General features: G+C 39.9%; 1 protein-coding gene across 3 annotated transcripts in view; it reads left to right on the top strand.

Annotated features, from left to right (window-relative positions):
- Positions 1-15,932, top strand: part of dop1b.S (DOP1 leucine zipper like protein B S homeolog) — a 65,553-nt gene that overhangs the window by 36,044 nt on the left and 13,577 nt on the right. For 2 of the 3 annotated variants that reach the window (XM_018248367.2, NM_001094338.1), the window contains 17 exon segments: positions 497-595; positions 992-1,115; positions 1,353-1,462; positions 1,929-2,043; positions 2,622-2,742; positions 3,228-3,347; positions 4,354-4,456; positions 5,009-5,200; positions 5,332-5,977; positions 7,241-7,512; positions 7,979-8,131; positions 9,122-9,222; positions 9,825-10,015; positions 10,919-12,500; positions 12,977-13,088; positions 14,686-14,871; positions 15,244-15,369. In XM_018248367.2, coding sequence (XP_018103856.1) covers positions 497-595; positions 992-1,115; positions 1,353-1,462; positions 1,929-2,043; positions 2,622-2,742; positions 3,228-3,347; positions 4,354-4,456; positions 5,009-5,200; positions 5,332-5,977; positions 7,241-7,512; positions 7,979-8,131; positions 9,122-9,222; positions 9,825-10,015; positions 10,919-12,500; positions 12,977-13,088; positions 14,686-14,871; positions 15,244-15,369 — 4,353 coding nt within the window. 3 annotated transcript variants of the gene reach the window in all.

Raw genomic sequence — 15,932 nt, forward strand, 5'->3', positions numbered from 1 at the left:
CACATTCCTGGGACAGGGAATTGGAATTGCTTCTTCTACTGCAGTATTAATGAACATAGACCTATATATGTATATATGTATGCAACACTCCTGTAAAGAAGGCAGCAAGCAATAGGCAGTGGTGTTGCTTTAGCTCTCTGCCATGTATATACTGTATATTTCAAGCATTGTGAGGGCCATATAAAAATTTTGTGGGGCCCAGAAACCAAGTTACCCCACTGCACGTATATCAGGATCCCTATACTGTATATACATGCATGCAAAGCCAGTATTTCTTACTATAGATACATAGCAGTTGTACGTGGAGGATTTGCTCTTAAAGGGACACTAAGCACTTTGTTTTCTAGTCTATTCTAAGAATAGGACTCCAGCTCAAAATCAGCTTTTCCATATAATCTTCTCTGCATCTGTGTCTCTACTCACCATGCATGTACCAAAGTGTCAACATGTATGACTTTATTTATTTCAAAAATTATATTTGTTTGGTTCTTTGCAGATAAAATCTCTGTGTGCATCAGTCGTGGATTCCAATGTCCTTGTTCAGCGAAATACCCTGGAAATTCTTCTGTTCTTCTTTCCATTTAACACATGCCTGGTAAGATATGTTGCCGAGGTAGTGCAATTCCATGGCTCTTTTGCACCATGTAGTGAAGAGATGAATTTGCCCAAACCATAAGCACTATGTCCTATATTAGGCTTGTTAGCCTGGAGCCTGTAGCTCCTAGCCTTGCGGATTTACAAGAAAATAGGTATTCTTAGAAGAGTTTGTCATTTTTTTATTTTCCTTTAAATCAGATTTATAAGGCACAGAGTTCTCCTATGCTGCATATTGTCCTTTATATGACATCCACAACCCTAAGGAAGATAGGATATAAAGTAGATTTTTTTTAAATATCCTTGCCCATTGCATATTTCTCAATGATCCACCTGCTGATTCCCTTTAAATATGACACTTTATCATGGGTTTTAAAGATGTGTTTTGTTCGTTTAGGTCCCAGATGAATGCTCCATGCTTCTGCACCGATCAGACATGGTGCGAATACTCGCTGGATCCATCCAGACCGTGTTAAGAAGAGACATGTCACTGAACAGGAGGTTGTTTGCCTGGCTGCTGGGTAGGTGGATAGGTTAAAATGAGAACTTGGCCTTTTGTATTTATTCCCATTAAAATTCTGCATTCGACTCTGTGTGTAGGCCGGTCAGAGGGGTGATGTTGTGTTCCTGCAGGGAGTGGGTCCCCTGCATGTTTCATTGCCCTTAACGGAGTCTAACTTACAAAGTGCTTTTACATACATGGAATGCAGGTATTATATATGCGGTTTTCACAGACCAATGGCCTTGTCATCTTATAGGTTCTGATATCAAGGGAAGGCACATGGCTCCAGAACTAAAGGACTCATCAGGGGACGAAGAATACTGCAACCATTTCTTTGCAAGATACTCCAAAGATCTTTTGGTTGAGGTGCGAGTTTTACAGAGTATTGTGTAAAGCCCCGTCAAAAGCAATTAAGTTATTATTCAAACATAATAATTTTTTGTGGATTTCTCACAGTGTGCTCCATGCTGACAACTTCGAAAATATATGCAGACTGAGTTATGCAGGGAACTATGTGGATCACTCCAGTATTATAAGGCATAATGGACCCTCTGCTGTAAATAATAAGGATATTACAAGTCACTGAAGGGTTATGTGACTATATAAAGGCACTCGTCTGCAAAATGAGTTATACAGGCTAGAGACCTCTGGGTATTGGTTATTTACACTAAGGGATGATGTAACCTCTATTGTCTATTGCCATTGTTATATAGCATTCTATAGTTTTGATTCTTACTGTAGCCTTTATTTATTTGTGTTTGTGTGTGTACGTAAAATCAAAAATAAACAGGCAAATAATATTAAATCTAAACTCCTTTATCTCTCTGGCTAGGCTTTAATGCAGATACTGCACCAGAACACCTTGGCCTCAGATACAGAGCAGGGTCTGCTGGTGTATCTGAAACCTTTCCGTATCCTTGTTAGCCTCCTGGACAAGCCTGAGATAGGTAAGTAAGCTCCTTGTACCATTCCTACTGTGGATATATCATGTGGGAGATCTATTACTCTGAATGTTCAGAGAAGGGTATTGTACTGTGCAAAACAGTGGAATTGGTTATTGTGTGATTGTCATGTCAGGTGAAGGGAACCCGCAGCTTTATTCATGTGAGTACAATCGCTGTACAGTTCATGCTGACAGCAAAGCTTCTTTGCAGTTTTATCAGCCTCATCCCATCTTTAGATATAAGGTGTATGTGGGTGCAGCAGGTGCAAGGTACTCTGTGCCCTTTGTTCTTTGTGCTGGGTTAGCAAGTTAAATGTAAAAAAAATATATATATATATATTAGATACATAAGGGGATCTGTTATCCAGAAAGCTCTGAATTATGGGAACATAATAAATAAATAATAACAAATAGTACGTAATAAAACAGTATCTTGAATATCTAAGGGTGGTACAATCTAGGCCACGCTCTGACTCAGCCCTGTTATGCCCCTGATCCACCTAAAACCCTGCAAACACCAAACCAGCACTTTACCTTGTTTCATTCTTTATTCTACATTTCAGTGCCTTTGTCTAATTCCAGGCCCCCCGGTGGTGGGAGAACTCTTCCTGGAAGTGATGCGAGCCTTTATTGCTTATTGCAGAGATGCACTGGGGACCCAAATGCAGCTCAGCTACAGCCAAAATGGTGCTCAACTTATAAGGTGGGTGTCTAGTAATTCTAATACCTTCTTAATATTTATTATTTCGGTGCCAGTTTATTGCATAGCTTAAGCACGACCTAATGGCACAATGAGCTGGAAGGAAAATGGTAAAATGCAGATAATTGCTTTGTTCCCAGTACTTTTTTAATTACAGTAAGGCCAAGGGCCAAATATATTTTTGGCAATCATAATGACTACCACTGATCTTATCATATATGCCAAACCCATGTTCTATTGAGCTGTTCCATAATCTTTCTTTCTCTGTAGTGGCTAGGGCTTGTCGAAGGGGTGGCAGAAATCAGGGAAACATACAAATTTAAAGTGCCACTTTTTATAACCAACAGCTCCTTTCCTGCATTACTGAACTATAGCTTCCAGAATGCCATATCAGCCTTTCCCCCTCACCATGTCATCTTTTCCCTATTTAGGATTTGTTAGAAGACTGTATGCAGCTCATTATCTTACTCCTCAATTTTATTTTACAGTGCTATTAAGGAAAATAAGAATGCCTCTGAGATTGTCAAAACGGTCAACCTATTGATCTCGTCATTAAGCTCTGACTTTCTGTGGGATTACATGACCATCTGTTTTGAGGACAGCTTCAGGTGATTGGGGGGGATTTGTGTTTAGGTTATTTTCCTCTGGAAAAGTTAATGAAAGAATATGTCCCCAAAACCCATGTGAAATAAGAATGAGAGTGTGATTAGCAGAGTTTTTTAATATATGTATACACAATTAAATTGCATTTTAAAGAATTTAATGTTAGCTTTAAAGTTCAAAGGAACAGTGAGGCCAAAACATCAAAGTAATTTAAATCTAATATAGTGTTGCCCTACATTGTAAAAACTGGTGTCTTTGCTTCAGAAAGTCTACTTTAATTTATATAGCCAAGCTGCTGTGTAGCCATGGGGGCAGCCATTCAAGCACAGAATACACAGTAGATAACAGATAAGTACTACTATAGTTTATATAAACAAGCTGCTGTGTAGACATGGGGGCAGTCATTCAAGCACAGGATACACAGTAGATAACAGATAAGTACTACTATAGTTTATATAAACAAGCTGCTGTGTAGCCATGGGGGCAGCCATTCAAGCACAGGATACACAGTAGATAACAGATAAGTACTACTATAGTGTATATAAACAAGCTGCTGTGTAACCATGGGGGCAGCCATTCAAACACAGGATACACAGTAGTTAACAGATAAGTACTACTATAGTGTATATAAACAAGCTGCTGTGTAGCCATTCAAAGCTGAAAAAGGAGAAAAGGCACAAGTTACACAGCAGATAACAACAGATAAGCTTTGTAGTATACAATGGTATTCTACCTAGCGTATCTAGTATCTACCATGTGTCCTGTGTTTGAATGGCTGCCCCCATGGCTACACATGTCACGTTATTACAATTTTCTGCACCAGCCCACCCCACCGCCATTAAGTTTAAAACTATATATACCTCCCCATCTAAGATGCTATCCGAATTTTCTGTTTTGTAATCCTGCTTTTCCCAAACCTCACAAGACCAGGTATTTCAAAAAGTAACATTACGGTAGTAACTGTGATAAACAATGCTTTGCTTTTCAGCTAATTGTTCTTTCTTGCATTAGGAGAAAGGACCATGATACCCCTGCTGGTAACTATCTGGGCCGAGCTCCCAGTATTACAGAAGTTTGCAGTTTGTTGGTATTTCTTCTGGATGTGATTCCTCTGGTATGGAGCTTTCTAAATATTATAAATATGTTTCAAAGTACTGTGGCTTAGCTGGGGACACTGGGATCTAAATTGTGGGAGGTCCTTGATTTACCATCTTTGCTATATTTTTCCATGCCCTGAAATGTGACTCATAAAGCCAATCTTTTGATTCTATTTTGAATGCTCAGTTACGAGATATACTTCCCAAAACATTTGACTTGTTCTGCTAACATGAAAATGACAAAGTGAAAAAAAGATCTTAGTGGAGTAATAGAAACATTGTTTAGCCTTTCCCATGATAAAATTTTCTGCCTCAAGTTGGAACTAATACATTGGATCACCATATTAGCTGTTACTTCACTTAGGAAATAGGCCAGAGTAATTCACATCTTAATGTACTACTTCAGTAGTTCCATATTGCATGTGCTGCTCATGTAGCAGTTAAAGGTGATTAAGTGCTATTCAAGGGAGAATCAAGGGAAGAAGGATGCTAACTCCATCAAAAATATTATAGGAAGGTGTGATTATAATGGTCTTAATAACCACTTGAAGTATTTACATTTTCCTTAGGAACTCTATTCAGAGGTACAGACACAGTACCTACCTCAGATGCTGAGTTTCATGGCTCATTCTCTATCTGACAATATGGATGTCCTGAGCCTTCCGGAACTGACCCTAGCCCTAAAGACTTGCTTTAAAGTTCTCAGCAAAGTACAGATGCCACCAGCATTTCTTGACATGGAAACACCCAGTTCAGACACGGTAGGTTTATGGTTACAGCATGGGCTGCAGTCATACAAGGTCTTGGTATCGTTTGTGTAGCACATTTATATTTTACAACCCATTTTATTGTCCTGGTACAATTTACATGTACCTGATTGTTTCCATTTCAGGATCCATTGAAAGAATCAGAGAATAATCCAGCTCCAGAAGTTGAGGGGGAGATGGCAGATGATGACCCGGTCTTCCACCCACTCAAGTCAGAGGACAGTGGCATTGGCCTGAGTGCCTCTTCCCCAGAGTTGTCAAAGCACCTACGCATGCCTAGAGTTTGCCCAGACAAGGGAGATGTATGGAAGAAGGGAGGGAGCATGCAGATGACTCTGCACTGTTTCCAGGAGCTGGTGGCAAACTTTGCAAGTAAACATCTCTTTAGGATCCAACTTAAAGGAGAAGGGCAAAATTCCCCTGAGAATGGGGTAATGACTGAAAATGACATGAACACAAAAAAGAGAGGTTCATGGCAGCCAAAGCAGATAACCGGGCCCCAGTTCAAACAAATGCTGACAGACTTTTTTACTCCCCGTGCCCCAATGTTGAAGCAAAGAAGCGAGCAAAGCCCTAATAAGACAACAAATAAAGAAACGGAGGAGGAGTGGGATATTGAGCGTTTACTACAGAACACAGGGGAGATGAAGGAGGACTGTAGGGAGGCCTTAGCCGCTGCTTGTCACGTGCTGCTGGACTGTGCTACCTTTCCTGTATACATGTCGGAAGAAGAGACAGAACATTTATATTCTGTTCTTTCTCAAGTGCCTGGTAAGGGAGACCATTTTATTGTATCTCCACTATAATGGTGATAAACTACAAGCCTACAAGAAGCCTTAAAGGAAAACTATAGCCCCAAATGAATACTTAAGCAACAGATCATTTATATCATATTAAGTGGCATATTAAAGAATCTTACCAAACCGGAATATATATTTAAGTAAATATTGCCCGTTTACTTCTCTTGCCTTGAACCCCCATTTTGTGATGGTCTGTGCGCTGCCTCAGAGATCAACTGACCAAAAATACTGCAGCTCTAACTGTAACAGGAAGAAGTGTCAAAGCAAAAGACACAACTCTGTCTGTTAATTGGCTCATGTGACCTAAGAAGTATAGTTTGTTTGGAATGTTTGTGTGCACAGTGAATCGTACGATCCCAGGGGGCGCCCCTTATTTTTTTAAAATTACAATTTTCTATTTATGATCACTAAATGGCACATACTACTAGAAAAGTATATTGAAAATGCTTTGTTTACATGAAGCAGTGTTTTACGTATGAGCTGTTTTATGCAATATCTTTTTATAGAGACCTACATTGGCTTCAGTTATCATAACCATATTGTAAGACATTGTCTGTTGAGGGAATCAGTCCCTCAGATCTCCTAAGCAGTTTCATTAACAGCAGATATGCAAACCAAACACAGGCTCATATATGATCACAAGCACAAGTGCAAAGTGATAAAATTGACTCAAAAATTAGCTCTTTGCATCTACTATGATGAATAGTATAGTGTTTGATTAGACTTGTGGTGCAGTAAGTTCATGTTTATGTTTAGTATACAAAATACAGCGTTTCTAGCCTTATTCTATTTTAGACTTGTATTCCCTTGACAGTGAGCACTTAAAGGGGAAGTACTGTCAACGTGTAACTCTACCTCCCAATAAAGAGTATTGCAGTCAACTTGCTGCCTTGGGTTTGTTCCACAACCAACTGCATTATTGAAGTACTGTCAACTTGGACAAGGGGGTGGTTCCCAGGGTTTTGTCAATAGGTGCTACTGATCAGCACCAGCAGATAGTGAGCTAATGCACATTGGTGTACGCCAGTGACATCATACCCATTCTGATAACGTTGAGCATACTAATTAACATGTGTATTGGCACTCTGCATGCAATTTCAATAGATGCAACTTTAGTACATTTATCACGATTGGAAATGAGCCCTAGTATTTCTTCAAGGGAAAAAGCACATTTATGCACCGAGTCCAGGATATTGCGTTCTACTTATTTTCCCTTTTCTTCATTTCATATCAGGTTCTAGTGATGTTAGCTTCCCCTTATGGTTCAAGACTCTCATGATGGTGTGCTGCTGTGTGAAGGACTGCTATATCCAAAATGTGGCCATTTCTACCTTACTTGAAGTCATCAATCACTCCCAGTCCCTGTCTCTGGTGCTGGCGGATCGAATGAAAAGAAGTAAAACGCCAGGGTTCGGAGAGGTTTTTGGCAAACTCCAGATGGTCACAATTCCACCTGTCTCACCCGGAGTTTTAAAACTTATTGCAGATAAAACTGATTTCTATCCGGTATGTTGGCTCAACAACATATAAGATATGGATTCTTTTCTTCTATTTTCCATGGATGTGCATTACTAAAAAGGGAAAAAGTGGCATGTTGTCTCATATGATAATCATTTTCTGTCACCCATGGTGATAACCTTTGAACGATGGCTGATACAGCAATGTTTTCATATATCTTTATTCATTCACCACATCCTATATCCATTAAACAAATCCATATGGAAAACAGTAAGGTGTAGTGGACCTTTAATTTGTTGTATATGTGTTCTAGAAAGCTTTAAAATCTTATACATAGCTCTGAATTCACACTTAATTCATTTTCTATGGAGGGTTTCTGCACTGCCGTGCAATCAATCCAGTATAATTTTCAACACTTTTTAAGTTTTAAATTTTCCACTGAATGAGTTCCATTGGGAAAATTTCTATAACATCTATTGGATATGTCTTTAATGCATTTTGTTTTTCCCTCCAGAGGGTAGCACATGTTCTGTGGAATCAGCTCAATATAGAAACCAGGGAGCATCACATCACTTGCGTGGAACTGTTCTACAGACTTCACTGCTTGGCTCCATCTGCCAATATCTGTGAGGAGATCATCTGCCAAACTCTGCTCCACAATGACAAAGTAAAGCACACTGGTGCCACATTGTATTGTTCTCTGCATTAGTAAATAATACCACCTGTCCTGACCTCAGATTTTCAGTGATTTTGGGGGTTTCCTTTCATTTATTTTATATGAAAAAACTGTTGAAGGAGAACTCCACCATAAAACAGTGTGTTTTCCATGAAACTATTTAATTTACAGTGAATAGAAAATACCAACGCTTATCTGTAAAACTTCAGCTCTACCACCACACAACATGATGGAGTTTGCACACCTTTGTGGAAAGTGAAATAAAAAAGAATTATTTATGACGTGGGATATTGTGGGTTTTACATTAAATTATATAGCTGTCAATTCTTTTCATTTTCAAAAAGTATGTTTGATAAAAAATATATTATGATTATTTATTTATATTCCACAGCTCTTTGTAGAGATTAGGCTAGGGCCACAGAAAACCGTTAATCAAAATCCGCTAATCCTATTTAGGGCAGTAGCCTTTTCTCTCTTCCACAATGAATCCGCTCAGAGCGAACAGACTCTGCGGATTTCGGATAAGAACCGCAAGTCTCCGCATTTTGAGCAAAAAAAACGCAGATTCAAACGCGAAAGAGAGAGGAGGCTGCTGCCCACGGTAGGCAGCAATCAGCCAGCGGATTTCAGCTAGCGGTTTTCTGCCGCCGTGTGACCCTAGCCTTATCCATTGGTCACAAGAGTCCCTGCCCCAGTGGAACTTACATTTTATGATCCCTATCACAATCAAACACACTAGTGGCAGTTTTATCAGGAGCCAATGAACCTGCTTGTCTGTGTTTGAAGTGTGGGAGGAAACCCAAACAGACATGGAGAGAACATAAAGTCTCCTTGCAGGTATTACCCTGACTATTACTGAACCTTCCCTCAATGAGTTAGGTTCTATGACCCACAGCCTCACAGTACTGCTTTTCGCTAGAGTTTTTTGCTCTTATTATCCTTTACAACCATTAATTTCTGTTTATTTTTTCCCTTTCGCAGTTGACCAGACTGGAAGCATTGTTCCGGTTTTCTGTGATTTGGCATTTGACACGTGAGATTCAGGGGAGCAGAGTCACATCCCATAACCGCTCTTTTGACAGGTCAGTTATATAGGGGGCCACATGGATGAGGATGTGGAAGGAGCCGATTGAAAACCAGTATGCATGGTACCTATAAGTAACATCCCTCTTAGGAGCCATGTGTACTGGTATAAAATTGGCTTTCAGTACAGAGAGGTGGGCTAGAAACCACCAATCACTTTTGATTTTGGAGAGCTGGGGGACCTGGTCTTTATACCTGGTAAAATGAAAAAATAACAAACTTATATATTTAAAAGTATTGTACTTTATTTGTTTAAAAACCCTGTGGTGTTTTTGGTAAGACTGTACCATTTAATAAATATGTTTCACGGTTGTTAATATAATTTCTTAATAGTTATGAGAACCTGTAAACTATGCAAACTCAAGCAAATATTTGCTCTACTGCAAACATCAGTCTTTTATAATTCTTTTAGCCTTATCAATGTTCACCTAGTACAACCAATTATGTCACTCCGATGTTTGTATGGTAACATTCAAAGTACTTTGGTGCAAAAGAAACCACGCAGACCGGCTTTAATGCACCCCCCAAATGTCGGAATGTAGGTTAAATCTGATTGATCAAAGGATTTCCCAGGATAACATTATCCTTCTAATGTTTCTAGGTCCTTATTTGTGGTCCTTGATAGCTTAAATTGCTCTGATGGTGCTATTGGAGCCGCTGCTCAGGGGTGGCTGGTACGGGCCCTTTCCTTGAACGATGTTGCACGGATACTGGAAGCTGTTTTCTTGCTCCTGCTCCACCCAAAGACTCAACGGAACTCTATCCACTGCATCAAACAGAAGAACTCTTCAGGTACAAGACTTGGAGATCAGTTAATTCTTAGCATAAAGTTGTTATTCTAGAACAGTGATCCCCAACCAGTGGCTCATGAGCAACATGTTGCTTTCCAACCCCTTGGCTGTTGCTCCTACTGAACTCAACGCAGGTGCCTGTTTTTTAAATCCAGGCTTGGAGGCAAGTTTTAGTTGCATAAAAAATATTTGTACTTCCAAACAGAGACTTTGTATGCTTAGGAGCTACCAATAGCCAATTAAAGCCCCTATTTTGCACACCAGGAACATTTTGCATGCTAGTGTTGCTCCCCAACTCTTTTTACATTTGAATGTGGCTCACGGGTAAAAAAAGGTTGGGGACCCCTGTTCTAGAATTAGAAGTTAATGTGCTTTAGAATTAGAATGTGCAAACAAGGCCATTTTTTGTCCACAGCACATTTTGTCTCCCTCAAGTTGCATCTGTCTGTGTTTGTAGCACTGATTGGGCCTGCATACAGTTTGCCTACAAATAAGTGCAATCTGGGTGTCATTTGGCAGGTCTCTTCATCTGTGGGATTCATGAGGTACGAGAGCAGAGCACTATGGTTCACAAAGCACTCTAGAACCATGTACTTTGCACCTGGTACAGTGGTAGGGGAAGCTGCTCTGCACTAGAAGCAAACAATGTGCATATTGTGCAGAGCACCTACATCTGCATAAGTGAGTCATTTAAGCAAACTAAAAATGTAACACAATGTGCTTTCACCAGTAGATATTTGCAAGGTCATCAATATACTGCACTTAATCTGTGATATTAAATAATCTCTCCCAGCCTTTTTTAATATATTTAAAGGGACATTAAATTAAAATATATAGTCATGTCTTGCTCGTTCGTCATTAGTAACTAAGAAACAAAATGTAATTTTCTTTTATTTTCTTCCAGAAGAGTTCAGCTACTGGTGTCGAAAGAAAAGAACCTCATTGAAAGATTTAGCAGCATTTCGTGACTCTCCTTTAAGCAGTTCTGAGGAAAATTTACCCCAGTTTAACACTGTGGACCGAGATGCCCTTTGGGCTGAAGTCGAGAAGGATCCGGAAAAAATAAAGAATGAGTTAACTGAGAAGCGTCCTGCAGATTTTAGGGATGCTCCATATTGTGTAGAGCAGGAACAGGATTACAGTGAACATACAGAATCAGCAGATACCAGCACTGGACATAATGACAGTGATAACACTTCATCATTCACTCCAAGCTCCGTGGACCTCAGCAGTGATCAAAACTATAGAGATAACACAGCAGGGCAAGTTACCCATAAGAACACAGGCCAACAAAACATGGACATGCCCAGGCAAAATACATTATTAACTCTTGTTCGCACAGAATCAGATGTAACACAGACCTCCGAATCTCTCTCTAGTGATGATGAAGCTGATCTGGAGCTTCAGGCAATCAGAAGTTCTCAGCTTCTAAAGCAACAAAAGGAGAAGGAGGAGATGATTGAAGCTCTCTTCAAACACATCCTCTTGTACCTACAGCCCTACGATTCCAAGAGGGTATTGTATGCTTTTACTGTGTTGGAAGCCATTCTAAAAACCAATCCCAAAGAGTTTATTGAATCCGTAGCTGCCACCAGCATGGACACTAGCTCAACTGCACATCTTAACCTAATATACAACCTACTTGCCAGGCACCAAGAGGCCCTAGTTGGACAGAGCTTTTACGGCAAACTTCAAACTCAGTCCCCACTAATGTGCCCTCACTCTTTGTTGATAGAACTTCTGACTTACCTTTGCTTGAGTTTCTTACGTTCCTATTATCCATGTTATTTGAAGGTCAGCCACAAAGATGTGCTTGGAAACAGAGATGTCCAAGTGAAAAGTGTGGAAGTTTTGATCAGAATAATGTCTCAGCTGGTCAACATTGCCAAATCCGCGGAGGGGAAGAAAGTTGAGTTCATACGCTTTTTGCTGGAAAGATGCAAAGTCCAAGAGTTTGTGCTCTTATCTTTGTCTGCTTCTATGTATACAAGCCAGAAGAAGTATGAGCTGATGTCAGCTGGTGGGAACAGAGGCATTGACTTAGGCTTCTTTGAAGAAGGGATAATTAATTTTGGTCAAGACCAGATATGGAGTGAGCACCCGCTTCAGATTGAGCTTCTGAAGCTTCTGCAGGTGCTGATTGTGTTAGAGCATCATCTGAGGCAGTTACAAGACGACCAGGATACACATGGAGACCTCACTAAGGAATGGCAACGGGGCATCAACTTTCAACAGTCCATTAACGCCATGCAGTATGTGCAGGCACATAGCATAACATCCCAGGGTTTGTTTGTGTCCGCTGTTGTGAAAGCTTTACGTCCAGATTATGGCTATGGAATGCACCCCCAGTGGGTTGCTTTGGTCACTTCTTCTTTGCCCTTTTTTGGGAAATCGTTGGGATTAACAGTTGCTCCATTTGTCGTGCAGATCTGTAAAAATCTGGATGAGCTTGTAAAGCAGTATGAAAATGAGTCTTTTAAGATTAGGTAAGTTTCATGTTTTAGTGTTGAAATATATAATTATAAAATGTTGAGAAGCCCTGAATGCATTGTGGGGGATACAAGAGGGAAGCATGCATAACCTCCAAAATGTTAACGGACACTATCATTTTCTCTAATTTGTATCCTTTAGAATAAAAAGAATATAGTGTATAGGTAAGAGATCTGTTAATTAGAAACCCGTTACCCAGACAGCTCTGAATTATGGGTTTTTTCGTTTGGCCTGCATTTTCCACCAATGGGCAGATGCACGTTTGTTAAACTACACCTCACCCTGCACCTCACAAAAAGTATGGCACACTTTTTAGAATGGGGATTCAGGGTATGGAGAAACCCTATTCGCAACAGTTGAATGAGAATACTGGGAGTTCACTACATCTGGGGCATGACACCCCAAGATGAAAGGGTTCACCAGGAACTGTATCCAGGTGAGGCAGTAACTGTAGCTCTGTTTATGCCAACAGCACAACATCTAAAAGAGAAAATGTTTCTCCCGATTACCCACTCACGCTCCTGGAAGGCCTCACCATGATTGGCCATTTTTGCCTCTTGGACCATCCCACACAATCGAAAAAGGTAACGTTCCTGTGTATCTATTTGTTTTTTTCAAATATAAAGAATGAGGGTGTTCTTCCCTTAATCACCTATGTATTCAGAAGGTATAAAGGCAAGCAAAGCAATTAGTTGCAATGTACTTTTTAACCAAACGAGTCATGCATACTAAATGCATGTCATGCATACATAATTATGCAAAAATAATTAAAAATAAATAATTTAAATAATAAATACATGCACCCTATTTTCACCTCATTTATTTACATTGTAAAATTTACAATGGAAAATTGGAATGTGTAAGCTCTGGGATATGTTTTGCCCCCCGATAACACTAATAATGGGATCACAGTGCTGTATTTATGCTATGAGATTTTCTGGCAACTACTGTACTAGACAGATACCTTGCATTGTGCCTCCATGACCAAATATTGCTGATTGCATCCAAAGGTTAATAATGTGTAATGAGGGCATACCTGTGCAACAGTCACCTGAGAAATATGGCCATGTATTTCATCATTGTGTAGGTGTGCCATATTTATAGTAGGGATGCACCGAATCCACTATTTTGGATTCGGCCGAACCCCCGAATCCTTTGCGAAAGATTCGGCGAATACCGAATCCAAACCCTAATTTGCATATGAAAATTTGGGGTGGGATGGGGGAAAACATTTTTTACTTCGCTGTTTTATGACAAAAAGTCACACGATTTCCCTCCCTGCACCTAATTTGTATAAGCCGAATCCTGCTGAAAAAGGCCGAATCCCGAACTGAATCCTGGATTCGATGCCTCCTTAATTTATGGTAATGTCCAATGTTCAGAATGGAATATAATAACACAACAGCTTCACATTTTCTGGCTTCTGCTTTGCCATAGAAATGCAGTGACAAAACAAAAAAAAAGTTAGTCAGATGTTTTTAGACGTGTGTTCAGACAACACTGTGTTCTAAACAATTATTGCTTTAATCTATAGCATGCTTGAGACAGAAAAAACTTCCTAATTTGCCCATACATGGATGACCCTAAGATTTATATGAATGATCGGCTCAGGCTGAGGGGCCCCTTTCCCTTATCCTCTGATGCCCCGTGCACATGTTAAAACATGGAAAACGTGTGTATGTTGGACTTTTTCTTGAAGGTCTTACATTTGGTTAGAAGCCCCCCTTAGCTAATAACAAGCATAAAGATATAAGACAATATAGGTGTATTAGTAACGCAGTCATCTTTTGAAAATTATAAAAGAGAAATTTTACAAGCTGTTCTTTTAGTTGTACCTGGAATTTAGTGTGAGCCCCCATGCCACTGCTCTCAATTAGGGAAACAGTGCTATAGGATCCCAAGATAATCTGCCAAAGCTGTCCTCTTGAGATGTCACATATGCCTAGATGGTTGGCCAGAATGGTGTCAAACGACCAAACTGCCAAGCAAGACCTGGGCATGGTAGGCCAGCCATAACCTACTTGGTCTTCAGGAATCTCTTGTCCCCCTAGGGCAGTCAGGCCCATAGTTTTGGAACATATCTAGTTAGTCTATTATTGTGTTGGCATTACACCACCAAGATAAGGGAAGAATCCCTCTGACAAGCTGAACAATAAAAATTAACTTCTCTTTTATTTTCAGTCTTCTTCATCAGACCCTGCTAATCTGAAGAATGCCCGCAATGCTCTCCTGGAAGAGCTCCCCCGCATCATTAACACTATGTCCCTTCTTTGGAGCATCATCAGTAAACAAGAACGGGAGAAGCGACCTTCAGATCTCCTGGGCACCATCAAAGCATCATCTTCAGTGTATTTCAAATCAACCAAAGTAAGGAACCATAGACCTGCTTTTTACTGAGTGAATACACCCTTCCAATAAATATTAACAGATACCCAAACCGCTAGCTACAGTATATTTTGCCAAAGTCAGCTCATTGGATTTATACACTGCTTCACCCATATACTACCGCAGCTGGGTTTGGTAAATATTCAAAGTATAATGGGCCCCACAGCAAAATCATTTTAGGGCTGCTTTTCAGAAGTTTTTTCAGCTGGCCCCAGTGATATTATTCCACTGCATATTCTGGTCTGGCCACACCACTCCTGGCTTTGTTAGAGTTTATACATACCACAAAATTTTTTTTTAAAAAAACTATTCGCTTTTTATGTACTAATTCATTGTTTTATTTGTGTGAGACAGACACTGAAACAGAAAATCCTGGATTTCCTAAACCCACTGACATCACACCTGGGGGTGCAGCTTATTGCAGCAGTTGCTGCGGTGTGGAAGAAGAAGAGGTTCAACAAAAGTCTCAGTAAGGCCAAGGTGAGGACCCAATAAAGCGGGTAATAATGCTTGGTTACTTATGCATGTTCACTTATCCTCTCTGTGAGTATATGACTATATACACACCTCCGAGAGTCCTCCAGTTGCTGTTCATGGAATTTACCCTCTACATCAGACGCTTTTTGGAGGAACTTGCTCAAGTAAGACCCTGTTTGGTATAAATTATTCTCTGCATTTAACTTTGTAGCACTGGGTTATATGCTTTATGAAATAAATTATCTAGGTTGAGCCCTATAAGAAAAAACTTATCCTGTTGGGATGAACTTAAATAGTTACATAGTCATACTTGCTCTAGCTTTGATGCTTTCGTATGGAACCTGGCTTCTATTTGGACTGTGTTTGGAGAAACTGGTCCACTAGTTTTTGGACTTAGTAGTGAGTAACTTACCATCTAGGTTAGTCACTATTTGTAGGAACATACACTAGGTTAGATCCTATTGGAAGGAACTTTAAAGTAGACTTAGTTTGGATGGCCTTTATTTTATCCCAGGTATAAAGCAAAGGAATAAACCTTTACCTGCAACTCGAAAACAAATGAAGCA

This window comes from Xenopus laevis, chromosome 2S, assembly GCF_017654675.1.
Source record: "Xenopus laevis strain J_2021 chromosome 2S, Xenopus_laevis_v10.1, whole genome shotgun sequence".
NCBI lineage: Eukaryota > Metazoa > Chordata > Amphibia > Anura > Pipidae > Xenopus > Xenopus laevis.